The following is a 27627-nucleotide window of genomic DNA, read 5'->3' as shown; positions in this document are numbered from 1 at the left end:
ATGCATTTACATTGCACATAGAGACATACACATAGCTGGCTGCACAGAACGGCGCAGACAGACAACTTCCAGCACTCACACAAATGCCACCAACAGCCTCATCCTGTAACCTTTTCTGGCTGATGCGGGTGAAGGGCTGTCTTAATGGGTAATACATGTGCTGTGGGTCCATCCAGAAGCTGCCCTGGCATTATCTCCCTGTGTGCTGCTGTCCAGGCAAGTAAGCCCATGAGGCCACAGCCCCACTCCAGGTGCTGATGCAGGCCTCTCGCTCACACAAACACGCATGTGCACAAACACACGCTGTGAATCTCTGCAGTGACTGGGCTTAGACACACAGTCCACCCAGGAGCTGGATTTTCACTTTCCCCGGTTTGCCTTTCACGGAGATAAATACACATGGTCAATGCATTTTTTCCGTTGACCTCTGGACTCAAAGTCTTTCTGTGGTTTGGTCTAAACCTTCTTAAGCATCACACCCAGAAGTGAGAGCTCCTCATGCAGGGAAATAATTGGAAATAGGATTTAGTGAGAAGATAGGACAGACTGCACTGGTGTGTGAGGCATGGGTGACAACTGTACTGTTCTCCTTACATGTGACTGGCAGCTTTTATCCCCATATTTTCCCTAAACATATCTGTAATAAATCTTTTGCAACCCCCCAAATACTCTTCCCTTGCAATCCGTAACGTTTCCTATACCATCTAGGCAGTAATTCCCTCGGGTTGAAAGGTAACAGGTTTGAAAGGCTCCCCAGTCGGCTCAGGGCGTTGGTTTCACACCTGGACAATGGGGCTGATGGCTCTTCTGTGACCGCTGGCAGGGGCTCTGTTTTTTTTCTGGCTCGCCTTCCCCAGGATGTAGATGAGCCTTTGATGGGTCGATCATTCACCCGTGAAGGCCTCGGGTGTAGCTGTGCCTGAAGTACATTTCAGGTTGCTTCGCCTGCCATTGTTCCTCTGTGCTCTTTGTTTGTGTGAGTACACACTTTTTACACATAACCTAACAGTAATTAAGCCGACTTAAGGACAAGCAGCTAGAAAGGAGTATGTTCTTCACTCAAGTCGTGTTCCTGCACTCTTGTGGTGCTATTGCGGATGTTTATGGAGAAGATCATGGGTTCACAAAAGGCAGGTCTTGCCAGACTAACCTGATCGCCTTCTATGACAAAGTGACCCGGCTACTGGATGAGGGAAAGGCTGTGGATGTGGTCTTCCTGGACTTCAGCAAAGCCTTTGACACAGTTTCTCACAGCGTTCTGCTTGAGAAACTGTCAGCCTCTGGGCTGGACAGGCGCACACTCTCCTGGGTGGAAAACTGGTTGGATGGCCGGGCCCAGAGAGTGGTGGTAAACGGTGTGAAATCCAGCTGGAGGCCAGTGACAAGTGGGGTTCCCCAGGGCTCAGTGCTGGGTCCAGCCCTGTTCAATGTCTTCATCAATGATCTGGATGAAGGCATGGAGTGCACCCGTAGCAAGTTTGCGGACGACACTAAGCTGGGTGGAAGTGTCGATCTGCTGGAGGGTCGGGAGGCTCTGCAAAGGGATCTGAACAGGCTGGACCGCTGGGCAGAGTCCAACGGCATGAGGTTTAACAAGGCCAAATGCCGGGTCCTGCACTTGGGGCACAACAACCCTATGCAGTGCTACAGACTGGGAGAAGTCTGTCTAGAAAGCTGCCTGGAGGAGAGGGACCTGGGGGTGTTGGTTGACAGCTGGCTGAATATGAGCCAGCAGTGTGCCCAGGTGGCCAAGAAGGCCAATGGCATCTTGGCTTGTATCAGAAACAGTGTGACCAGCAGGTCCAGGGAGGTTCTCCTCCCTCTGTACTCGGCACTGGTGAGACCGCTCCTCGAATACTGTGTTCAGTTCTGGGTCCCTCACCACAAGAAGGATGTTGAGGCTCTGGAGAGAGTCCAGAGAAGAGAAACGAAGCTGATGAAGGGGCTGGAGATCAGGCCTTATGAGGAACGGTTGAGGGAGGTGGGGTTGTTTAGCCTGGAGAAGAGGAGGCTGAGGGGTGACCTCATTGCTCTCTACAACTACCTGAAAGGACGTTGTAGAGAGGAGGGAGCTGGCCTCTTCTCCCAAGTGACAGGGGACAGGACAAGAGGGAATGGCCTCAAGCTCCGCCAGGGGAGGTTTAGGCTAGACGTTAGGAAAAAATTCTTTACAGAAAGGGTCATTGGGCACTGGAACAGGCTGCCCAGGGAGGTGGTTGAGTCACCTTCCCTGGAGGCGTTTAAGGCACGGGTGGACGAGGTGCTGAGGGATATGGTTTAGTGTTTGGTAGGAACGGTTGGACTCGGTGATCCGGTGGGTCTCTTCCAACCTGGTTATTCTGTGATTCTGTGATCACGCCACAGATATCACTAAAATACCTTGGGGGGACAAAACGGCTGCTAAAAGAATGGAAACCTTCCTAGGAGAAATAAAAAGTAGGCTTTATGCCTTCACCTTGAAAGTGAATGATGAAGAATCAGTATGAGAGCTTCTTTTAGAAGCTTGAAGTATCTGCCATCTGACACTAATCACGTGATGTCTCCAGATCCTGATTTTTCTTACAGTTGTGTTAAAATGGACCTGAGCTGTCTTGAAAGCTAGTTTCAGTTGTGGGTGTTGAACATCTCTGAATCTGGGCCTGAAGGTCTGAGAGGCATCCAGCCCAGACTCCACTTGCATAAGTTTGAATCTATTTGTAGTTGAAAGAAAAGGATAAATGAGTGGGTGCCAATTCCTTACAAGGCTGATAAGGATCTCTACACAGCAAGCCTGCAGGGAGAGCCTGCTGAACACCTGCAGGGCAATCTTATTCAGTCCAGTCCTGGCCCTTTACTGTTTTTTTGAGTCTTTCTCTGTGACCTTCTTTTGCCCACACAGAAAGATAATTTCCCAAAGGCTCTTTCTTCCTCAGGAGCAATACTGGACCTAATCTGTGCAAACAGTTTGTCAAGAGTCGTTTTGGTTTGGTTTGTGGTTTTTTTTTTTTTTTTTGTTAACCATCTGTCTTTGTGTACTTCTGTAGTGTGAAACCTTTTTCTCAACAACCTTATGCTGTACAGCCTCCGCTGCCATTACCAGGTAGGTAATTACCTGACTTTGAAATTATATTCCAACTTCAAATATAGGCAATACTTTACAAAACTTTAAAGTAAATTTTTAAAAAAATACTTCAACCTATTGAAATACTTCAATGAGACCAAAATTAATTTTTATGTAATTTCCCCTTTTGACCAGTTTCCATCCTTTATTGAGAGAGCTGAAGGTTTTTGGTGGGTTTTGGTTTTTTTTATTTTAAAAAACTTTTTTTTCAGTTTTAGATTGGTTGTTTTGGGGTTTCATTTCCTCCTGACTCAGCAGAAAATAAAAGTTTACATATCTCTGCTGTTCTTCCTCCATACTGCATATACTAGAACACTTCCATCATAACCTTGATTGCCTTTCCCGTTTCTCATTAATTGGAACAACAAATGGATTTTCCATATGGGTTTCCCCATTTTGAGAGGTTAATGGTCATGTTAACGTTGCTGTTTCATTCTGATATTAAAGCAGTTTATTTCACTGCTCATTTAGGGACTCAGTCTAGGTCCTGTTAAAGTTCTCTAGTGTCAAAACTGGGTAGATTGCCTTTTACATCATTACTGACCATGACATTGCTGTCTTAGCAGAAGGTATGTACAAGCCATAAGGAAATGTAATTAGTTTACCTTTACAACAGGTGCTCTAATGGAAAATTATTGTCAAATTTTCTCTTTCTAAATTTTGTTATGTAAATCCTATGTGATTAGGGTTTGAGTCTCCTACTGGCCTCTCGCCTTCCCCATCAGCACCAGCTTGGCAAGGACGAAGGGTTGCTAGCTCCAAACTTTGGATGTTAGAATTCTCTGCATTCTTGGAACAACAACAAGACCAAGACACAGTAAGATACACACCTAACTTCCACCCCTCATTAATTTTTTTGTCTTTGGGTAGCTTCTGTTCATCACGCATATGCTATACTACTACGTGTGTATGGAAATATTTGTTTCATTGCTTTACAAAGAATAGAAAGCCATCTTTGAAAACCACTGGATATCCTCTAAGAGGACAGAATTGCCTATAGCAATGTAGCCAGCTCTGTGCTATGTGCTTCTGGCCTCCCTTTCCAGGGTCATGGATGTTCACATACCAGAGCTCAAGGCACTGAGGTCATTAGACAGTGGCACAGCCCCTGCTGGGCTATTCTTGCTGTCCTGTTCAGCCTTGAAGGATAGACACAGAATCAGATGATGGTAAGACTACATGAAGCCACGTATTTCTTTGGTGTGCTTGCAACTTAAATTTGAGGGCAACTGGGTTGGATTTGCATCAATGTGTTTCTATGGTGCCACCTATATGGAAGTAGTAACATTTGCCTGTCTCACTAAACCTTGTCATACTGTATCTTGAGATGTACACTGGTGATGGGCCAGTTACATTTCCTCTTTCTGAGACAGAAAAGTTCAGAAAAGATGGTAGTAGTTGGCTGATACTTGCTGTGAGGTTTCAGGCAGCTCTTCATAGACAGGGGCATTGATGTTTGCCTGAGTGACCTATGACAGGTAACACTGTCTCAGGTTATTTTAGACTATATAGCAGCAGCCTGAGGGGGTTTAGGAATTATAATGGAGAAAAAAATGCCAACAATAATATTTCAGAAGAAGCATCGATGTATTGATAGGAAAGAAATAACAGCATGAGCTGGTATTAGCAGTTATTTCTGCTAATGCTTCCGATCTTTCAGAAAGTGCTATGAAATCTTCAGAGACTTCCAGTAGTGTTCTGTGAAGAATCATGAATGTTCAGTATGTACTGAACGGTGCAGAATTATTTCCTAATTCCATGTTTTTCTTCTTGCAGTATAACAAACACCTTTTTGTGCACATTGGGCAGTCAAGCCCCAGCTACAATGACCCCTACCTCGAGACAGTGGATATCCGGCAGATCTATGACAAGTTCCCTGAGAAAAAAGGGGGCCTGAAGGAGCTCTTTGAAAGGGGGCCAGCTAACGCCTTCTTCCTTGTCAAATTCTGGGTAAGGGAAGGACCCTTTGTAAGGTACCCATTAGCTATTAAGTTCTTACTTTAAAAGTAATAGCCTCACTAGAGGTTAGAAAACTGCTGTCTCCCAATAATTTTTTCCTGTGCATGGGACTTAATACTGTCATGACACTGGCCCTCATTCTGGCCTGGAGCAAGTTGTATCTTTCACAATGTCATCTGTAGAGTTGTTCTTCATTAGGGTCTGGAGATTTTATTTGCTAATGGTGGCTTGGCCCTTTAAAACTTTATGTATGTATAAGAGAGGAATTCAGAGGAAGTTATTCTCCACATACTGTTGTATGTTCACTTCTCTCAGTGTTAATTTCTCAGTCAGAGGCAACATTTTTCATCTCTTCTTCTGTCATATTAGCTGCATTTTGTGTTATCCAAGTAGTAAGAATTTACAGATGAATATTTACTGCATGCACAAGGACAGATAAAAGATAAGAGAGACATATAATTAAATTGGATTATGCCACTAATGTATTATTGAAATGACTTCTGGTAAGTTGACTGAAATCAGCCTGGCAAAAACCTACTCACTCAATTAGTTACTCAGTTTGGATTTTTGTGAGTTACCTGAAATTTGCAAAAACTGTTTTGTGCTTTAGAGTACAATCAAAATAGTTTTGCTGATCGATATTGTCGTACATATAACAAGATTAAAAATATTATAATAGCAGCTTAGGGCAGTTGCAGGCTAGATGGCTGAGGGAGTATGTAATAGGATTTGGAGCCTTTCACCTTGAGTTTACTGCATATAATTCAACACCAGCTCAGGAACGAGATGATGAGAAAGGAGCTTTCAGATCTTAGAAACATGTGATTTTACTACCCTGACACCATGTGCTACTGAGCCGCGCCCCTTGTGGCATTAACCTCTATCAGATACAACAAAGCCTGCCTGGGAAGGTCAAAATAAAAAGACCAGGTGGAAGAGAAATACTTGGTAGACAGCAGCACCTTGATGAGAAGGGTATCCTTTCACAAAATCTTGGTAGTGATGGCTCTACTAAGAACTGACTGGAAAAGGAAACAGAAATCTCAGAGACAAAGGGAAAAGACTAAGAGGGGATATCTGCTAAGAAATGGTCCTTGGAAAAGTAGGAGCTGCCATATCAGGAAAGTGTTCATGTTAAGGTGAAGAGCATTGACTCCTGTGTGGTATCACTCTGAAGTACTTTGGAAGTTTCAGGAACCAAAAGGAAGAGCTTAGGGAGAGATGTTACATGGAGGGAATAAAACACTTTGAATTCTTTGACTTAAAAGGAGAGAAATCATAATGTAATTGAGAACTAGTGCAACAGTGATTTTCTTTATTAGAACTCTTAGAACACTTCGGCACTTGTGGGATTGGGTTTGGTGATTCTGTATGTTTGGGGTTTAATATGAGAAGGATAAATGTGGCCTGCACATTGTGTCAGACCAACTTAAGTTAGCCTTTTGAAGGATTTATGTGGCAGGTTGTCATTACATTGGATGCTTTCTGAGCCCACATGAGGTGTCTGGGGGTTAGAGGGTATCAACTCATTGAAATTTGTCTTGCAGAAAGAGAGGCGATATGGGGTTTGAAGCACCTTTACTCCAACATACGCATAAATGACTTGGAGCTCTGCATCTGTACAGTTGCAATGACATTGATACTTCTGGGCTTGATTTATTTGATTCTTTTTTTGGTACACTTGCATTGTTGAATCCCATCTAGAGTTAACATCAGGTTTTATTAGTGGAAACACTACAGGATATCACTTACAGATAAGCTAGGTTTACAAGTCAAGTCATTGACTGAGTGGAAGCTGATACGGCTTTTAAGAAGTGAATCATTCAGTCTTCTATTTGTTTCTCAGTGAAGACAGTAGTAAGGGATGAAAACACCATTCCTGATGTCATATTCTGGATGAGAAAGGATTGAGGTACTTTTATGTTTTTTAGCTGTGCTTCACAGGAGTACTTAATATCTTTGTAAGATTTCAACTAGGACCTTTAAGGAAGTATAACTAAAGCAACTGAAAAAAAATTATGCTCCAGAAAACTTTGACTCTTTTTGAGGAAAATTCCAGACCTTCTTGTTGCAAAACTTCGTATTCAACATGCATGGAATATTGTGGTGATGCAGTCTTATACTTAAACAAAGCATGTGAGCCATGCCTGTCATGCACCACACTACACATCATCTGAGTTTGGTGTATTGGAATAGATGTGTGTAGTGCAAGCCCCTCCAGCAATAAAGACTTTTCACAAATAAGGCAATGTGATATAAAAAAAAATAGTTTAAGAAAAGAAAACTATAATTCAGCTGAGATTTTTATACCCCTCTGTGTTTTTACACCTCTGAAACAGTATATGCTATGGTGCTTTTTCATTTTACTGTCTGGTTGCTCTGGACAGCTATACAAATATATTGTTTATGTCCAAGGATGTATTGGATAAAGCAATTACTACACTGTTGAATTTATAGCATCATTTTAGGATGAAAGTATTATCCAGAAGCAAGCAGCTTAACCTTAAACTTGGTGAGTAGACTAAAGTACTTGAAGGGTTGCTTTGAGACACAGAAATACTACTGATTTTTCAAAGGTTCTGAATTGAAGTGGTTGTTGCAGGTGACAAAGACCAAAGCATTAAATGTGTTGCTTTTGTACGTATGTAGATTTACGCTGGAAGAACCTGAGACAGGAACGTGCCATTATTGTGCTAAACATTAAATATACCAGATGGTCTATTGTGCATCAGAAGTCTGACTAAACACCAGGGCTGCTGTTTCTTGACATCACTAACAGCACTTAGGATCTAGTGTGACTGGGAAGAGATGGTTATGTTTGTTCAATGGTGCATAGAATTATTTGTGCAGTAGCTGAGAGTTAAAAGTTGATTAGTTTGAAACATTAGAAGTACTTGCAATTCTTCCTTGATTTTGGCAGTGGGAGTTTGGTACAATGAACTAACTCTTAGTCTTGGATTGGCAGGTTGTGTGTGATGTGTGTGACATTTCTCTGTGCTCCAAGAGCGTTCTAGCACACAACAGCTAATGTGTGACGTTAGCCTCCCAACACATGGGCAGTGGTGGCAGCTCTGCTCTTTCCCAGTGTAATATTACCTCTACCACCTGTTACTTGGTTCTCCCCATGAACTCCTCCTATATGCATTGTTATTAATAGTTTGGGGAAGAGGCATTTTCAGGGCTTTGCACATTAGTAGAATGGTGCACTTGCATCTTGAAACTTTCAGAAGTTGTGAGACTCTGTGTAGAAGATGGAAGGAAAATGACAAACCAGGAATTCAGGGCAGGCAGTACTTTGTCCAGAGCAGCCATCTGCAGAGAGGTGGATCAGGGGAATTGCTTGGAGAACATTCTAGCCAAGGATGAATATATGTAGTAATTTCTTTTCCTCGGTGATAGGCAAGCTGGACCAGACAGATCACTGAGTGTTTTCTTTCCAGTAAAAAAAAAATACTTCTATGGAAGGGGCTGGAGAGATGGACTGGAGACTGCTGTCCTGCTCTTGGCTTCTCCTCTGTACCAACCAAAATCCAGTCAAAACAGCAGCAGTACAAATTTCCCTCAGCACCCTGCTCAGCCCACTGTATGTCTTCAGTCCTGACCTGACAGAAACTGCCTGGAGCAAAGAGATAGTAGTTTTGTCTCTGTGTTCATTCTGTCCTTGGCGCTTCTTCTGAGTCAGCAAACAAGACAGCAGCTAGCAACAGAGATTTTTATGGTCTTTGCACATTTTTTTTTTTTTTTGAGAATGGATCTGACAGCCCATTAATTTCACCTGCAATGACCAGCACCACCTCCTACCAGTCTTTTGGAAGGGGACTCTGTCAAGAGCACTTCTTTCACCAAAGTTATTCTCCACAGTGTTCAGCAGCATAGAGACTGTTTGCAGCAAAAAGCAGATTGAAAGGCACAGGCAGGTCAGCTCTCTTGCACGCAATATGTAGATCTCTGAGATGTGCAAGATCACAGATACTGTAGTGACAGTAGTTTCAGTTTCTTTGGGAAGTCATCAGACAAGCTATGGACAAGTGTGTCACCTGTGCAGAGCTTGCACAAGTTGAATGTATCTCAGTCATATCAGATTGCTGTTAGTTCACAGCGTACACAGCTTTTTGCATCTAGAACTTCTTGGACAGAAAGCCAGAACCCTGCCTTTGTCAGATGTATGGTCCAGTTGGTGGCTCATCACTCAGATGTAGCTTGGAATATGTCTCGTCTGTTTGATCTTCTACCTTTGCCCTTGAAGAGATGGAGAGCAGCTGTTTGAATGCTAGACACCAGCCAGCCAGCTGAGTGCTGCTGCTGCCCCTGTTGCGGTCCCACCCTGTATCTAGCTGTGGCTAAGTAGGAGCCTGCGTTTCAAGGTGACTTAGGCCATTGGCTACGGACTTTTGTAAATGCTGAAGATGTGTCCTTTGGCTTCTTAGGCTGTGATAAGGAACATATTCAAAAGTTATCTGACTTGTTGTTGGACTGGCATTTGCCAGTGAGCTTGGGGAGCTCACTGGTTCTCGGTTCTAGTCTACAGGTGTGAATCACATTCAGTTATGTATGCAACGAATCCATGCATTCCTAGTCTATATAGGGAAGATTAGCCTTGGTACTAGATGAAGTGCTAGGAAGATGGATTTCCTTTAAGTCATAGTCGCTATTATTCCCTTGCATCTTTGAGAGATGGAATGTACTGAGCAGAGTAAGGTAGATTTTTTTCAGCTTAGCTTGGGTGCTCCCTCCCTGATTTGCATTGACATGTAAATCAGTATTACAGTAACTCAATAACAAGCTAAACAGCGTAACATTGCTTCTCTGTAATACATGTACGTTTGAGGTGCAAACAAACTAGCTGCATAATTATAGCGGGGAAAATTTGATAGCAAGGACTTAAGCATGACTGTAATAATTCACTGGGTAACCTGTAGAAAGTCTGCAATGCTTATGCCTTTTTGCTGTTAACCAGGTTAAAACTAGCCTGGATTTACCTACAAACACTATTACAGTGTAGGGAAACCACTAGAGTATAACACTGCATTGCAGTTGTTTAGGTGATCATGACAATGTTAAAATCTTCCAATCTTCCTCCAGCTGTTGTTTCCAAGTCTTGTGCAAATTTATCACTACCTCAGTGGTGCAAATGTGAATGATGTAAAACAATTTAAAAAAATTATTTAAATCCAAATATTTCATTTATATATCTTAAACACATGCACTCAAATCTGTTTTCAGCTTGGTGAGGAAGCAGAGAACTATGGGGACATAAAGGGATAAGTTAATAAGAGAAGTCAGGAACCTATTCAGCTGGATAAATTGTTTCGTGCTTCTGAGGAGAAGCAAACATTAGAATAAAATAATTGCTGGCTTTGTACAACTATCTCCTAATAAGTTGGAAGATACTCTTGAGTTTATAGTATGCCAAGGATCACAAATCTAGGAAAACATTAAGGGATGAGTGCACAGCTGGTATACTCCGATATGAATGTGTTAACGCATGTAAGGGCAAGCTTATTCACAAGTATTGAAGAACTGTTGCTGCTTCAGAGGAAGGGATTTTACTTAAAAGGGGGAGTCATAGAGAAGAAGGCACGCCATTCTGGAAAATAGACTTTCTGTCATCCATAATCTGTGGTGAAGATGTTTTAAGGATTTTTGCAGACTTAAATCATGTTTTTAAATACTGTGCTGTTACGCTCTCCATTAAGAGCAAAGTGAAAGTTCTGTGTCCATCCCTAATGCTGCCAGTGTTGATATGAACACTGGAGCATTTTGTCATCTTGCTTGGACTGAGTCTTTGTCCCACTAGAATTATCTAGATGCTACAACTGCTAGTCTAGGAAATATCGCAGGAGATGCATTGCCCACTGTACTTCATAAGAAACCTAGGACTTGCTTCTGAGTTTGTACTTTAAAACAAAATATTGTGGTAACTGGATTTTATTGGTTTGTTTGCTTGGATCTTTGGTGGTGTCATTTATGTAACACAGATGGTAGTTTTTCTCTAGGTGGAAATATGTGTGCACAGTGGCAGCGATACCCCAGTGTAAGTGGAAAATGAAACTGGATTTTCTGAAATAAATGCAGAGATGATTTATTTCCTTTACCACCTCCTCTTTCACGCACCTGAAGTGGCACGTTAACAGCCATGGGAACTGAATTGAACGGAAATACTGCACATTATTACATGGCTGACTTTCCTGCTAGTACTTTTGGCATTGCTATTGGCAAAATGATGAATTCTTCTGTGACATTAACTGTGTGATGTGAGCTGCTGGTCAGCGTTTTACAGAGGTAGCCCAGCCATACTGTCTAGGGGCAAAACTTATCATTTGAAAGCAATGACAACAAAGTGTGGCTTCTAGCAGGTTACTAGTTACTGCTGTAGTTACTTAATCCCAGTATTCACTAGAAGAAGTAGTCCTGCTTTCGCTGTTGCTACCCATCTTCCCATCCTCCCAACACCTGTTCTTTGTCTGAACACACACTTGAGTGCTTCTGGATCAGGTCAGAAAACTGATGCCACAGAGAACTGTCTGAGAATTCCTCAGTGACTCTTGCAATACAGCTACAGAAACATTTTGTGTCAGTAAAGGGAGAACGGGGAGGCACAAACTGCTCTGGGACAGTGAAACTGCTCACTCTTGGTGTCAGGACCAGCCTGCTGTTTGATATCATGCTATAACTTTGAGATGAAGTTTCCCTGCATATATGTTGCTATCAAAGCAGGCAGTCTTTGTGCCCTCAGCTACTGTGTGCGTGCTAACCTCTTCCAGCTCCTGCAGCTTTGTGGGGATCCATGTGAGCTTTCTTGTCTGACTGAAAACTAACCCACCAAAACCACAACAAAATGTGTGTTGGCTGGAACGAGCTCCTCTCTCATCTGGCTAACCACAGAGTTGTAGAACTGCTAATAGTGGCACAAAGGCAGCAGCAAGCTTGTGTGGCTGCAAGTGGGGGGAAGCCTGGACTTTCTAGATTGACTTAAACCTCTTGTGATATTGCTTCTTAAGAGAAGTAAGCTAACAGTATTATCTTGTGGCAGATAAGAGACAGTTATTTTGTATGGCAAAGAAAAGGGGGATTACATTTTGAGGCAGTCCAGTTTCAAGGCCAGCATTGCTTGTCCTAAGTGCTGCTCTAGATCTTTAATAAAAAATCTTCACTGACATCAGCTAAGAAAGCCATGCTAGAATGGCATCTAATGCAGTCCTATTCACACTGTATCTACTGTAGCTGCAATACACTTAATTCAGTTTCCTGTTTTTCTCAGATCAGCTGGAAGAACAGAATAATCTATAATAGCCTATGTGAACTTATCATTGCTTTTTTGCTGAGCTTGTGGCGTATAGCGAAGCTTTACCCTTTTAGTTTTGAAAGAGAGGAAGCTGAGCTGAGCATTCCCACACACCCCTTGGCTTTCAGAGCTTAAGGGAACTGCCTCTTCTTTTCCTAAGTGTGGTTTGAATGACCTCTGGTGGAAGCTTCAGACAACCATGATTTTTTTGAGTTAGGTTACAGCATGAGGCTTCAGCCTATGGCACCCACATTTCAAAACTGGCTGTTAATGGAGATGGGTTTGTAATCAGGTGGAATTGGGCTGGATCCATCAGCAACCTGCATTCCTTATGTTGCATCCTGTCCACTTACATTCTTGATATGATAGTACATGAGCCTTATAAGTGTATGTGTATTCAGGCATTTTTCTCTATGCTCTGTCTTTTTCCCCCTTACTGTCATATCCAGGGTAGAAAAGCTTTATTAGAGTGCTATACTCTTATTTTTCCTCCTTAGTGAGGCAGCCTAGTCCTGCCTGTCTGTTGCATTGCTCTCTCTTTATGGTGCTTTCCTGCTTGTTCTCTACATGCTTTTTGGGTACTTCCATGCTGTCCTGGCACTGTTCAGTTACGGTAAATTTCAAATAAAGCGAGGGGCTGTCACATGTTTTTCATGTTAAGGGGATATTCCACCAGATTTCCCCAACACCATTTTCTGAAGCGGGAACTGGATTTTAATGCATACTCTTCCCAGTTTCCCCTCCTTGCTTGATCTTGCACGCTGATCTGCTTAAGGAACATTGGACAATCCAATACCTTATAGTGCTTGCTACACAAGGCTCCCTTAGGCAATGATGAAAAAAACACCAGCACCATCTATCAATAACCATCTATTTTTCTTGCCTTTTTTTTTGGCAGGCTGATTTGAACACCAATATTGAAGATGAATCCAGATCTTTCTATGGCGTTTCCAGCCAATATGAGAGCCCAGAAAACATGGTCATTACCTGTTCTACCAAAGTATGTTCCTTTGGAAAGCAGGTGGTGGAGAAAGTGGAGGTAGGAAGCAGACACCTGGGTGCAAGGTTCTCTCTCGCTGCTGTTTTGTCACTTCAAGTATTTGCATCCTGCATATATCTCAAGACAAAATGTATCCCATGCTTGTCAGGGAGATGAATGCCATAGATTAGTGTTTCTGAAACACACAGATGTAAGATTGCTTCAACCTGCAACATGGCCTTGCCTCAGAACTTCACTGAAGGTCTGGTAGTGTTTCCTATCTCTGGTGATTATCTGGATTTTTTGAGGAAACAAAGAAAATCTAGGAAATTCAGACCCTTGTTTTGTATTCCAGAAAGGTGAAAACAAGTAGGCACCTCACTCTTATTTTTTTTATAAACAGATCATTTATAGACTATAGGCATTAATAACAGAATGTAATAACTTAAAAACTATAATCTTATGATTTTGAGGCTTATTTTAGTGTTTGTACACTTCCTGCTAGGGCAACAGTGGAGCTGCCTAATTATGCATATATCTAGCATTGAAGAAATTCTTTTTGATGCCACAATCAGCTACTAAGAGAGCTGATCCGACCTGCTTCCTGATGCTCTCTTTCTCAAGCAGCTTTTAGATGCAGGAGAAGTGCCTTTGTGCAGAACACCAAGTGTTCTCTTGTCAACAGTCAGTTCAAGCTACATTCTTCCCCCAGACCCATCTCCAGTCATGTGATAGACAGATCTCTCTGAAGTCTGGATATGTATTTGCATAGTGGGATAGGTAGGCCAAGGAAAAGTGTCATGGTGCACACGAAAGGAGACCAAGCTTTCATGGTGAAAGGAGGTAACAGGCATTTAAGGGTCTGCTGTGAAAGGACAGGATCCCACCTCAGCTTCTGTTCAAAGGAAGATGTGAACGTGAACAAAAAAATCCCTCTATGTAACACTGGCCAGACTCTTTCCAAGGGGGGAGCAGAGATACTGTGTTCTCTCTCACAGATATTAGAAGGCTTTAGTCTTTTTCAGCTGTGGCGCATTCTGAGCACATGATTACATCATTACTTGTCCTGCTAAAGCAGTAGTTTTTAACATTTTCAGTTTATCCACACCTAATATTTTTCCAGTAGAGATGCAGACCACAGTGTAGTTGACAATTGGTCTGTTCTTCTTAGTTACTTTTCACAGCTCCTTGGCAGTTTGTTGCTTGTAAACTGGAACCCACTGTTCTAAAGAAGAAAGAAATCAATCTGAAGAAATTAGAAGGCTCAAGGAGACTGACTTTGATGTGAAGTACTGTAGAGGAATGATTAATTGCTCTTTACTGTTAGTAAAATGACTTGAAAATGCCATTGTAATTTTTCTGTTCTCAGTCCCTGTATGTGATTAGTGCTACTCTTGTGACATTAGCCCCATATGCCCCTTTTTTGTTTTATGTTGCAGACAGAGTATGCACGCTATGAAAATGGACACTATTCCTATCGCATTCACCGTTCCCCTCTCTGCGAATATATGATAAACTTCATTCATAAACTCAAGCACCTTCCTGAGAAGTATATGATGAACAGTGTGCTGGAGAACTTTACTATCTTACAGGTGGGACTTACAACTGATTTCACTGGAGCTTAGAAACATGCAGTGGGTTAAAGTAGATTTCCTTTTACGGCTCAGCATCTAATTGAACTTAGTATCTCTTGTGTATTGCTCCTCAAGGCCATATATGGAGCTCTAGAGACAGTAAGTGATGCAGAGAATCAGCAGAAGAACTTGAGAGACCTGAGAAAGTGAGAAAGACGGGGGGGGGAAGATAAAAAGACAACTCATGATGCAGAGAGGTAAAGGAAGGAGAAAGATGCAAAAATCAGTGAAGGAAATGCTCGTTCCACTAAGGGACAAATGTTGAGGTTTTTTCCTGTTCCCTTGCCCTTTTTGCATGCTAAAAAAAAAAAAGCAAAACAAGAGCACTGTTAAGTGGCTATGTAGTTTTTTATGGGAAGAGTTCTTCACTGACCAGGTGGTGCTAGTAAGTTCTTTCCTTGGGCCTAGCTTGAACCTGGAAAGAATCTGGAGGCATGTAAAGGAAGGGGTGCATTGAGTGAAGCTCTGTGACACCTTTGTGAGTAACTGTAGCCTCTAGGTAGGGCAGTACTACAAGGCTACAGCAACTGGATTTGCATTAGTGTCTGTGTTATACCAGGAGCCTTTTAGGCTCGGATGCAGCCTAAATTTGGGAAGAGGGCAGCTTAAAAGGTGGATTTTCCTAATGGACTGAGTTCTGTGCTCACCTCTACAAGACGTGTCACAGATCTTCACCCAGAGAGCCCGAGGCTGGGTAAGTAGAAATTATGCTAGGGGCTGTATGAAAGAATGGAAATCAAGTAGTCTTCATTCCATCCTTTGGAAACCTTTTGAGACTTCAGGCAACTCATTTCACTGCTCTGTGACTCAGGTACCTCAGCTATAAAACACAGTTCATAATGTCCTCACGTGATTAACCTCACACTAGGTTAACAGTATACCTCACAGGGCTTTACTCTTTCATATTGTACTAAGTTCTTTAGCATCTGGAAGAAAAGAGGAGTATAAATGCTAAGAGATTTCTAGTCAAGCAAAAACATGAAGGGGGCAGGGATAAAGAGATGGAAGACCTATGTGCTGTAACCCATACTGAGGAGCACTGTAACCCATACTGAGGGGCACTGTAACTGCTTTCTGCGTGTTTAATTCCTCAGTCAGGCCAGCACTTGCTATAAATTTTATGAAATTGTTATATAGTTATACTTCCTCTAGGGCTTTATGTTTTGAGTAATCTCATGTCCTTCCCTTACCTGCTGTCACAGAGAGATGTCTCCTGTGGGTGCTTGCACAGCCTTTTATATATTGCCTTGCAATGCTGCTCCCTGTGGAGCAGGCTGATTATTTTCCACCCCTGACTCCCTGTGGGGGAGCTGAATAATGGTCATGCTTAATGCAAGGCATGCTGCTAGTCCTCAGTCCCCACTACCAGCTTCTGAGGCAAGTCAATATTTTTTTCTAGACCCTTTCATGAGCTTGAATACCACTAATCTCACAAGCATGATTTATCTTGCTTTGCACATTGCTCTGGATTTAGCCCTCCAAGATTTCAGAGCTGATTTTTCAGAAAAGGCTCTGGTGCCTTGCCACACCAGATGGGTATAACTACAACGGCCTGCAAAAGAAAGGAGAAGAGTTAGTTGAGCTGCAATCCAAATCACGAAGAACGAAAACAATAGATCAAAATCAGGCTGCTAAAATTAATAAGCAAGTTTGAAAATGGCTATTTTCTTTATGTTTTCACAAGAGCAGTTGGGCTTCAAGCCTCCAGCTGGCAGTTGAGTTTGTACTATTGCTGATAAAAATGTATCTTCTCCAGCAGGAGAGAACTGCCTGAAGCTTTAGCTATGGCACACTCGGATGAAAAAATATGCGAAGTTGTGCAGTGGCAGAGAGAGGGAAACAAAGCTAGGAGCTCTGGGTGCAATGTTTCACTTGTTCCTGTCATGTAGTGCAGTGCATGCTTCTGAAACTAGGACAACACTGTGCCATCACCATGCTGCTGCCACTGAGTCACACTGCAGAGAAGCCAAGGTTCCTGAGGGACTGTAGAGAAAGAAATGGAGAAAAAGGAGCTTCTGTAAAAATTCATGAGCATAGCAGCCATCCTTCTCCTGACGTCTAGAGTGTATAGAATGGGAGACATAATGGAGTCAAACCTGTAAGTCTCCTGTAAAATGATATATACCCTATAATCCTCATGGTCTGTGTCTACCACTGACAAGCAGGAGCAGATGGAGGGAAAGAACTATTCGTGGCTGTGATAGATCAACACATGCATGAGCAGGAGTATACGTGCCACAGGAGGTGGTCTCTCTCTCAAACAAGGCAAATGGTTTTTCTGTGAAACACCTTCTGTCTCGCTGGAATCTGCAACACAAGGGAGTGGGAAATTGAGGACCTAGTGGACCTGCTTCAATTTATGTGGTCACTGCTTGGTCACAGCTTTCTTTTCTCCACAGTGGACTCTGCTCTTTTCCCTATCTCTTCACTGCATTGTAATCCTGATGATGGCAGAAGTGCTTTGCTTGAGTGTGAGAGCACACAGACTGATGGTTGTGGTAGCCAAGCTGTGTATCATTCCTGTGCTTCTCTGCTCTTTGCCTATTACTTACTTTTTGCTCTATGTTAAATAGGTTAAAACATGTAAGCAGAGAAACAACAGTTGCCATCTCAGCTTCTTCTCCTTTTCTGTCTAGGTTGTGACAAACAGAGACACACAGGAGACCTTGCTGTGCATAGCATATGTTTTTGAGGTGTCAACTAGTGACCATGGTGCCCAGCATCACATCTACCGGCTGGTGAAGGACTAGAGACTCTCTGCCCCGAGTCATCCATGGAATGCATGTCTAAGAAAAAAGCCTGTGCTTGAACAACCCCTGCCCCCTCATACCAAACTGAAAAATAAACTGCAGATATTGTGTATTTTCAGAAAAGCACCTCTGAGCTGTTTTGTGATTGACAGCGTCAACTAAGTTTTTATCTCCAGGTTTCTGCAAATGGGGAAAGGACTTGGAGACAAAGAAAGAGGCAAATAACTGCTAAAGGGTTTCACCACAAACAGCATGGTACACATGGAAGGAGTAGTATGCACCTGAGCATACAGGTAGGGCAGTGGCAGCAGATACCACAAGTTTGACCGCATATGAACAGGTTGAAAATGTTCCTGAAACATCTGGTCTGAATATGTGCATTCATACACATAAATTTGTAGGTCAACCCATGCACAGACATGCTTACCATGTATATAGATATTAAACACATGCAGTCACATGCATGTGTATAGAGATTTCACATATAACCTACACATCTGCTTGTCTAACTGACCACCTTAGCCAGGTGTGCATTTAGACGCTCCTTCAACCATCTTCCTGTCAGAGGCTGGTTACTGTTTTCCTCTCATCCATGCATGATAGTGAGAGATGAACCTTTCTTGTGCCCTTTAAATGAATATATGCTTAGAAAATTGGGTATGTTAAATCATGTCCTCTTGCCTAGCAGATTTCCTCCATGGAAATTTCAGGTGTGTTTGCTTTACTCATTAAAATAATTCTTGCTGCTTTTGCTTCTGTTCTCCCTTCACAGTTAGCACTGCACAGGGAGCAAGACTCTGTTCTTTTCTTGTACATAGGCAAAATAATTGTTTACCAAGATCAAATTTTTCCAAGTGTTAATTGCAGACAGTAAGGTGCAAAAATATTGCAAAGAATGCCTTTGGGCCATCAAATCGCTGAAAAACGGTGAGAGAGAAAAGTGAGAAGAGGTTAGCTTTACATGTTTTCAAGGCAACAAAACACAGACTCTTTGCTTTACTTGTAAATGAAGGTTGGTCACTCAAGTCACCAAGAAGCAGCACCCCCAAGTCTTTCTCTTCAGGGCTGCTCTCATTCTCTGCCCAGACTATTTGTGCTTGGGATTGCCCCAACTCAGGTGCAGCCATTCATGTTACTCTGAGAGAAGAGATGGGTTGCATGATGCTCGCTGGCAGCCACTGAACAGACAATTCATTGGGAGGCCAAGCACACTCCAGTGGCACAGTTTGAATACGTGATGTTAAATTTCCTCTTTCCACACCACACCACCTTAGGAAACACCTCTCACATTTTCATTCTTCACTTTTGGCATAGTGAAAATACTCATGGGTAATTGAGGCATCTGAGATACCATCAGAAATCAAGGGTTTTATTTGAATTACAGAAGGTTAACGCCTTCAGGCACACATGGATGAAAGCTGATTTTTTTTTAAGTAATTCATGGGCTTCTTGATACTCCCTTCGATAGCTTTCAGTCTGCTGGTCAAAGGGGTCTGTGGACTCCATGAAACTGTTTTGTTTCTGTATTTGAAGTTGCAAGTTGTACTAATTTACAAGGTACTCCAGGAGTCTTCTTACATATGATGATTTTGTTTCCTGCAGATATGAGTCTCAACTCTCTTCAAAGTTTAAATCTTCCACTCCTAGACATGCCTTTCACATGTTCTGTGGATTCAAGCTAATCCTTTGTGTACTTCAAGGTTTAGGTCTCCATTGATTTTTTTTCACAAGTATTGTTGAACATTTCCCATAACATCAGTGAAATTAACGAAAAGTGCTCAGCCTGCCACCTTCCAGTATGAACTCAGCATCACTTCTACTTTGGATATTACGTTGAGGTAGGAGGAGGAAAGATGGGAAGATTCCCATACTGGAACACATTCTTTTTAGAGCATAATCTGGTATTGTACTTAGTTATCTCCTCCAAATTCTTCATTATGCTCAAAGAAAGCACCAGCATCTTTCACACTGACTCTCAGCACTTTCCCTTCCCAGGAGTTCTCAGGCTCCTTAACTTCTCCCCATGAGATGCTTTGGGCAATCCGCTGCTTTAGATATTTGTTTCAACAATCTAATTTTTCACTAGCTCTTCTTGATTGTGCTCATCATCCTCTTTGTATATGTCTATGTCTGTGCTTTCTCTTACCCAGTTTTAAACAAGTTCTGCTAAATATCGAACTTAAATAGATGATGGTAGCTTCGATCACTCCATGCAATACTTAGCAGGAGGAATCAGTCAGACAAGTTTATTATGGTAAAATTTTTATATGGGATCCCCTAAAATTTTTTTTGCTTGAAGTATGAGTTCACATTGGTGTGGCTGTCAGCAGCTAGATAAAAAGCAAATGATTAAAATTAAATTACTAAAAAGATGACATATCTGTGTTAACTGAGGGGAAAGTGTGTACTGAAAATGTGGGTATTGACCTGTTCTCTTTTAACATCATCAGTGATGTGGAGGGAGGAGAAAGCAGCAGGGTGAATAAATCTGCAGGGTGCCCTGAAGGAGATTTCTGTAAGTTAAGTATAGAAGGCTTGAACAACACTGAAACACTAGGCTTGAACTTGCAAATGACGATGTAAGTGAAGGCTCACCCAGGGAGTTGCCTAGGGTGAGGCAGTCAGACCCATGCGTTATGGCTGCCTCTGTTAATTAAAAATGGAGGGTAATTGTTATAGGTGATTCCCTTCTGAGGGGAACAGAGGGCCTGATATGCTGGCCAGACCCACCTCACAGGGAAGCCTGCTGTCTCCCTGGGGCCCAGGTTTGAGACGTTACTAGGGAACTCCCTGGTCTGGTACGGTGCTCTGATTATTGATTATGCAAGTTGGCATTGTTGAGGTTGCAGAAGGAAGTCCAAAAGTGATCAAAAAAAGGACTTCAGGGCTCGGGGGTGATTGGTTGAAGGATCAGGAGCCCAGGTAGTATTTTCCTCAATTCTGTCAGTGGCAGGGAAGAATACAGAAAGGAAAAGGAAAACTCACATAATTAAAACATGGCTCAGAGGCTGGTGCCATCAGTGGAATTTTGGGGTTTTTTGATCATGGGGAGGTTTACATGGCACTGGACCTGCTGGCAACAGTGGAGTTCAGCTGTCTCGATGGGGGAAAATGAATTCTCACTCATGAGTTGGCAGAGTTCATCAAGAGGGCTTTAAACTAGGTTTGAAGGAGAGAGGGGTTATAACCGGGCTCACTAAAGGGGTGGTGTGCCAGTGCTGGGGGTGAAATCAATAGTTCCGCTCACGTGCCTCTACACCAATGCATGCAGCACGAGCAACAACAGGAGAATTTGGAAGCCATTGCGCAGCGGGATAGCTATAGCTTAGTCACCATCACAGAAATGTGGAGGGATGATGCTCATGACTGGAGTGCTGCAATGGGTGGCTATAACAACTTCAGAAGGAGTAGGCAGGGAAGGAGAAGTGGTGGAATGACTCTGTATGTTAGGAAGGTGTTTCAGGCCCAGCCAGTGTGCATTCATGAAAGGTAGGTTCTGCTTGACCAACCTGATCTCCTTTTGTGACCAGGTGACCTGCCTAATGGATGAGGGAAAGGCTGTGGATGTTACCTACCAAGACTTGAGCAAAGCCTTTGACTTTGTGTGCCACAGCATTCTAGAGAAGCTGGCAGCCCATTACCTATGCTGGGTAAAAAGACAGCCAAGTCCTGAGAGTTGTAGTGAACGGAGTTAAATCTAGTTGATGGCTGGTCATAAACAGAGCTCCCCAGGACTCAGTGTTGGGGCCAGTCTTGTTTAATATCTTTATTGATGATTTGGATGAGGGGATTGAGTGCTTACTGAGGTAAGTCTGCAGATGAGAGCAGCTTGAGGAAGGTTCTACAGAGGGATCTGGACAGGCTGGATCAGCGGGCTGAGTTCCATTGAATGAAGTTAAACGAGGCCAAGTGCCAGGTCCTGTACTTGGGTCATAACAACCCCATCCAACACTACAGGCTTGGGGAAGAGTGACTGGAAAGCTGTCCGGCAGAAAAAGACCTGGGAATGTTGGTCAACAGCTGAAAGAGCCAGCAGTGTGCCCAGGTGACCAAGGTGGCCAACAGCATCCTGGCTTTTATCAGAAATGACGTGGCCAGCAGGAATAGGGAAGTGATCGTTCCCCTGTACTTGGCACTGGTGAGGCTGCACCTTAAATCTTGTGTTCAGTTTTGGGACGCTCTGTACAAGGGACACATTGAGTAGCTGGAGCATGTCCAGAGAAGGGTAATGAAGATGGTGAAGGATCTGGAGCAGAAGTGTTATGAGGAGCGGCTGAGGGAACAGGGATTGTTTAGCCTGGAGAAGAAGAGGCTGAGGGGAGACCTTTTCGCCCTCTATAAGTATTTGAAAGGATGCTGTAGTAAGGTGGATACTAGTCTCTTCTCCGAAGTAACAAGCAATAGGATGAGAGGAAATGTCCTCAAGTTGCATCAGGGGTGGTATAGATTGGATATTAAGAAAAAAATGTCTTTACAGAAAGACTGGTAAAACATTGGAACAGGCTGCCCATGGAAGTGGTGGAGCCACCATCCAAGGAAGTGTTCAAAAACATGTAGACGTGGCACTGCAAGACATGGTTTAGCAGACATGGTGGTATTGTGCTGATGGTTGGACTTGATGATCTTAGAGGTCTTTTGATTAATGATTTTATGATTCTATAACTGGGATAATAAATACTAAGAATAATTTGAAATATAATTTAAAATGTTCTTAAAATAACAAGAGGAAGATGACAAATGAAAGATAAATTATCAGAAAGATAATCAGTACCTGAGAGGCATATAGCCAGATAATGATCCAAAATTGGAGATGATGATGGAACAAACTGCTGAAGGACACATGTACAAACACAAATTGTCAGTGACAGAGATGAACGTGAGAAGCTGATGAAAGTCTCACGATGCTACCCACTCAATGAAATGGAGACATACACTGGAGGATGGAGATTTCACTACCCATGGAAAAGATGATGGAAGCCCTACAAAGGATGTTCTATTGCGCCTAGCATGTAACTTATCCTGAAGATTTCCACTTTAACAGAGATTTCAAACAGACTGGAATGTAGGCTGCTTGCAAAGCTCCACTGAATGTGCTTCATATACAGGTGCAATTTTAGAGTAGAACAGACCAGTACAGGACAGAATAGAACAGAACATTTTCAGTGGGAAGGGACCTACAACGATCATCTAATCCAGCTGCCTGACCACTTCAGGGCTTACCAAATGTAAAAGCATATTGATAAGGTTATTGTCCAGATGTCTCTTGAACAATGACAGGCATGTGGCATTGGCCACATCTCTAGGAGGTCCGTTCCAGTGTATGACCACCAACTTGGTAAATAAATGCTTCTTAATGTCCAGTCAGCTTTGAACCATTCCCACGTATCCTATCACTGGATCCCTGGAGAGAAGAGACCAGCAACTTCCTCTCCTTTTACCTTCCTCAGGAAGCTGCAAAGAGCAATGAGGTTGCCTTTTGGGATCTTTTTTTTCAAACTACACAAACCGCCAGGTTTGTTACCCTCCTCTGGATGCATTCAAGGACCTTAACATCCTTCTTCAATCGTGGGGCTCAAAACTGCACACAGTACTCAAGGTGAGGCCATACCAACACTAAACACAGTGGGATAATCACCTCTTTTGGCCGACTGGTTATGCTGTGTTTGATGCACCCCAGGGTGCTGTTTGTCCTCTTGGCTGCCAGGGCCTGCTGCTGACTCGTGTGGAGCCTGTTGTCAACTAGCACCTCCAGACCCCTCTCTGCAAGGCTGCTCTACAGCCACTCCTCTGCCAGTTTATATTTGTGTTTGGCATTGCTCTGTCTCAGATGCAGAATCTGGCCTGTGTTCCCATTTTCATAAGATTTTGTCCCATTAGTCACGGCTCAATGCTTCTATCTATCCAGATCCCTCTGCAAGGCCTCTTGTTCCTCCAGTCAACCGCTCTAGGTGGGTGGCTTTATCATAGAAGGTTATTAAATCAGTTAGACCTGACTTTCCCTTTGTGAACCCATGCTGATTGTACATTATAATGGCATTGTTCTCTAAATGCCTTTCAACAGCACCCAGTATAATCTTCTCCATAATTTTTCCAGGTACTGAGGTTAGACTAACAGATCTTTAGTTTCCTGGGTCTTCCTCTCTTGTAGACTGGAATAGCACTGGCTAGCTTCCAGTCAGTGAGGGCTCTCTGAATTTTCCATTCAGACAAACACAAGGTGAACCAGGACTAGCCTTACAACACCTGCACTGGGGGAGCCCTAGGGGGCCTGGACAATCAATTTCATATGGAGGGGAGATGAATTGGTAAGGAGACTAAAAGTGGAACAGGTTGCCTAGAGAAGTTGTGGATTCCTCATCCGTGCAGGTGTTCAAGACCAGGTTGGGTGAAGCTTTGAGCAACCTGACCTTGTAGAAGATGTCCCTGCTTATGGTAGTGGGGTTGGAACTAATTGATGTTTGAGGTACCTTCCAGCTCAGCCCATTCTATGATGATTCTATGATTCTAAATGACTTACTTTCCCTAAGCCATTTTATGTCAGTTATCTGTTGTAACTGTCCAAATGCAGGTTTTTGTCTGCATGTAGGAGGTCCCCCACAGTGATGAGTCTTCACTAGACATTACTGTGGAGCAGCTGAAAAGATACTGCCTCTGCCAGGTGAATTGCTGCTTGTGACCTGCGTCTAAGTCATAGCCTGTGCTTTGGAGCATGGGAAGCAAAGAATGTAGGTATTGAGGATAGCAAAGATGATGCCATGAGTCAGAGCTGAAGAAAGATTGTTTGGTTCTTGTTATGAGAAAAGGGGTTAATTTATTTTTTTATATATAATGAAGGATTCTTTCCCCTTTCTTTTCCGCCCTGCCAATCTAGCAGGCCCTGAACTCTCAGAGGGTGCTTTTAAGGACTGTGCAAGTCTAGTGCTATCAACCTCTGCTCAGGAGCCAAAAGGGGCTACTAAAGAACAGAAGCACTTTTTGCACATATTAAGCAAAAATCTATACCTTCTTCCTGCGAACAAAGTTCCTGTTGTGGCTACTCTCACCAACGTGAACAAATGCCTTCAAGAACTTACTTCCAAGCAGCAACACAGAACACAGACGACAACAGCTTTCCACAGTATCAGTATGACTGGTAGCTAGAATCGATCAGGCCTGGAGAAAGACAAGCCGAGTACTTTAAACATCCAGAAAACAGAGCATCCTGAAATGTCTGCTGTTCAGTGCTACCCATGAAAAAAAATCCATGCAGACGCAATCCCACTCTTGCCCGTCAGGTGTCACCGCTAGCCACAGGAAGGTGTTCGAACCACTCGAGACCGAATTAATCATTTCTCTGCGAAGGAACCAGTCCCCACACTCGGCCACTTAGGTAGGAACGGCACCAGTGGCCACAGTCCATTACTGATGCGTGTACCTGCCTATTTCAGCCCTACGCAATTTCCCTCCTGATGGCTGAACCATGTTTAGAGCAAAACCCCAAATCAAATAAAACCTCGGTATTGAGAAAAAAGATTGACTCTTGAGCAAATTATTTTTGGCCAACATAGACAACAAATATGCTTTGAAGTGGAAGCTTGTACAGAGAAACGTTAGTACCCAGCAACGGAAAATTGCTTCTGATACATACTAGTACTCTTCTGCAAACATGAACCTTGTGCCTTGCGTGCACTCACTGTAGTTTTACAATGACAGAGCAGACCCCACAGAGCAGTTCCTAAAGGTGATGAGCCCTAGATCAGCAGGTGACCATGAATAAAACCATATTAGCACAGTGTTAAGATGTTATCAAGGCAATGAATATAAGCCAACAGGCTGAAGAACAGAGGAAACTTTAGGACGCTTCACTTAGGGACACTCCTTTTTTTCACTTAGTGGCAATAAAAGCTTCATGTCTGGCACTGTTCATTTCTGCTCTTGGAGTTCCTGGGTGTCAATAGTCAGGGTCAGAAACAGATATCTGCCTACCTTTCCAACTCAGTACAGAAACCAGCAGAAAATTCATGTGTCTGGGAGAGCTCACTGGGAGGCTACCGGATGAAGAAGATTTAATGAGGCTGTGAGCCAAAAGGGGTACTGGCAATTTCAATTTGGACTAAAAGGCTTCTCTCCCTTTGTAGACTCAGTGAGATGCATTCAAAAATACTTCAAAGACTGAAAGGACTTGTAGATCTCCATCCCAAAGGCTTTCTTTCTTGGAATTTCACCCAGAGAAACGAGACAGTACAGCAGAACTAAGAGCCAGCTGCAATTTTGTTGAAAATAAAGGAAAGCAAACGCCGAAAAGCAGTATATGTTAAAAAAGATCTAGCCTACTTGCAAGAGGAAAATTTAAATTGAAGTCTAAACAACCTCAATTAATGAGGGTATTAGAGCATCTTCCAAGTGTAATATCTGTTCAGGCAGAAATACTAGAAATATTAACCTCAGCCTAGAAGAACTTGCTGTAAAAATCAAAGGACAAAACAGGAACAGATGATTCCCCTGATCGCTTTAGGCCCATAATACTGAGGCATTGGAAGATAAAGTGATAGAATGGGGATCTAACTATCCATTCTTTATTTAAAAGAAAGCAGCTCAGAAGTTTCCATTCACCTGTGGTTCCTTTATTTTATAACTCACACACTTCAGTTTATCAGCCTTCAGTGATCATCTACATTTGCTTGTGGAATCATGTCAAGTTCAATTGCTGAAATGCTTCCATTTAAAGGTAGTCTTCTGAGATAAGACACAACAGACCAGACCGTGGGTCTGAGCAACAAAGAACTAGATAAGACAGGAAACCTCCCTTCATCTTCACTTCAAAGCCAGAAGAAACACTTCAGGTAAGACAAGTTCATTTGAATTAATTAATTTATCTGTGTTGAGGGGGTGGAAACCTCTTAACTTGACATTGGCAACAATAAAAACAAGTAGGCAGACCTAGAGGCAAAGGTAGGGATTGAAATTAAATCTCTTTCTACTTCAATATCTAGGCCTAAGGATCATTATTTCCTTGAGTATTACATACATGCTTTAGTCATTGGTGCAGTGGTTTTCCAGGGACATTTTCTTCCACGTTATCCAGCTCATTTTTCCTTGGTTCTTTGACATCTTGGATGAGAAAAAGGAGTTGAAGAACTCGCGTGATGACAGCAAAGATTACAAACTGATCCAGATGGGTGAGAACACCTTCAAACCTGCTCTAAAGCTGTAGCAGAGTCAAAGAGAACATGTGCTGAGCCTCCAAGAAGCTGCTAGGGAATCACGCTGCTTCGTTGATCCTACAAGCACAGCCTACATCAAAAACAAGCGGAAAGGCAGCAGACAACTGGCATGCTTGCAACAGAATTGAAAGAGCAGGGCTACTCTACAGGGAAAGGCCAGCCAGAAACTTAGGTTGACCACAGGTCTGTCAGTAATCTCACAGATTGGGGTGTAGTCCCAGATTGTCTAACTAGGTGAGCAGAATAAGGGTTGCAAAAGGTTCCACTGATAGCCCAGTCACCATCAGGCAAAGGCTATGTAGTGAAACAGGGCTGAAGTCAAGCCAGGACTAGACACAGACTGACCTACAATGTAGTTCAGACAATGACTGGAGTGCCAGACTTGAGCATAGCTCCTGGGTTAATGAATAGTGGATGCACAGTGAAGCCCCAGGTAAAGTTAGTCAGGGCACTTGAGGCCTCCTAATGCATTCAAGGCCCCAAAAGCAGCTGCCGCTCCCATCATGGTATGTCTCCCACACCTTTCAAAGGTCTGCGTTAGGGACAATTCTCCTCTTGGATACCAGAACCAGATCTACTACAGTGGTAGTCATGTTTTGCCTACATTTGGGTAATTTACCATGCTGATTAAAAAAAACCCCAAACCAAAAAGCACCAACTTTCATTTTCAACCTCCCTAATTACCTCACAGTATCTACTACTGTTGCCCTGCTGAAA

General features: G+C 42.9%; 1 protein-coding gene across 4 annotated transcripts in view; it reads left to right on the top strand.

Moving 5' to 3' along the window:
- The window catches only part of TEAD4 (TEA domain transcription factor 4), a 51406-nt gene extending 23992 nt beyond the window's left edge, over positions 1 to 27414 (top strand). Inside the window, exons 6-11 of one of the 4 annotated variants that reach the window (XM_069864797.1) lie at positions 3024 to 3079; positions 3826 to 3917; positions 4877 to 5050; positions 13243 to 13383; positions 14763 to 14915; positions 26772 to 27403. In XM_069864797.1, coding sequence (XP_069720898.1) covers positions 3024 to 3079; positions 3826 to 3917; positions 4877 to 5050; positions 13243 to 13383; positions 14763 to 14915; positions 26772 to 26900 — 745 coding nt within the window. In that variant the 3' untranslated portion in view covers positions 26901 to 27403. Of the gene's footprint in view, positions 1 to 3023; positions 3080 to 3786; positions 3918 to 4876; positions 5051 to 13242; positions 13384 to 14762; positions 14916 to 17593; positions 17834 to 26771 lie in introns of those variants that run through there. The other 3 variants (XM_069864783.1, XM_069864792.1, XM_069864807.1) reach the window with 3 other exon arrangements.
- Positions 27415 to 27627: the final 213 nt, after the last annotated feature.

The sequence above is a fragment of the Phaenicophaeus curvirostris genome, chromosome 1 (genome assembly GCF_032191515.1).
Source record: "Phaenicophaeus curvirostris isolate KB17595 chromosome 1, BPBGC_Pcur_1.0, whole genome shotgun sequence".
NCBI classification, from domain to species: Eukaryota; Metazoa; Chordata; class Aves; order Cuculiformes; family Cuculidae; genus Phaenicophaeus; species Phaenicophaeus curvirostris.
Note: the sequence above shows the minus strand (reverse complement) of the source record. Positions and strands in the feature narration are given on the sequence as shown.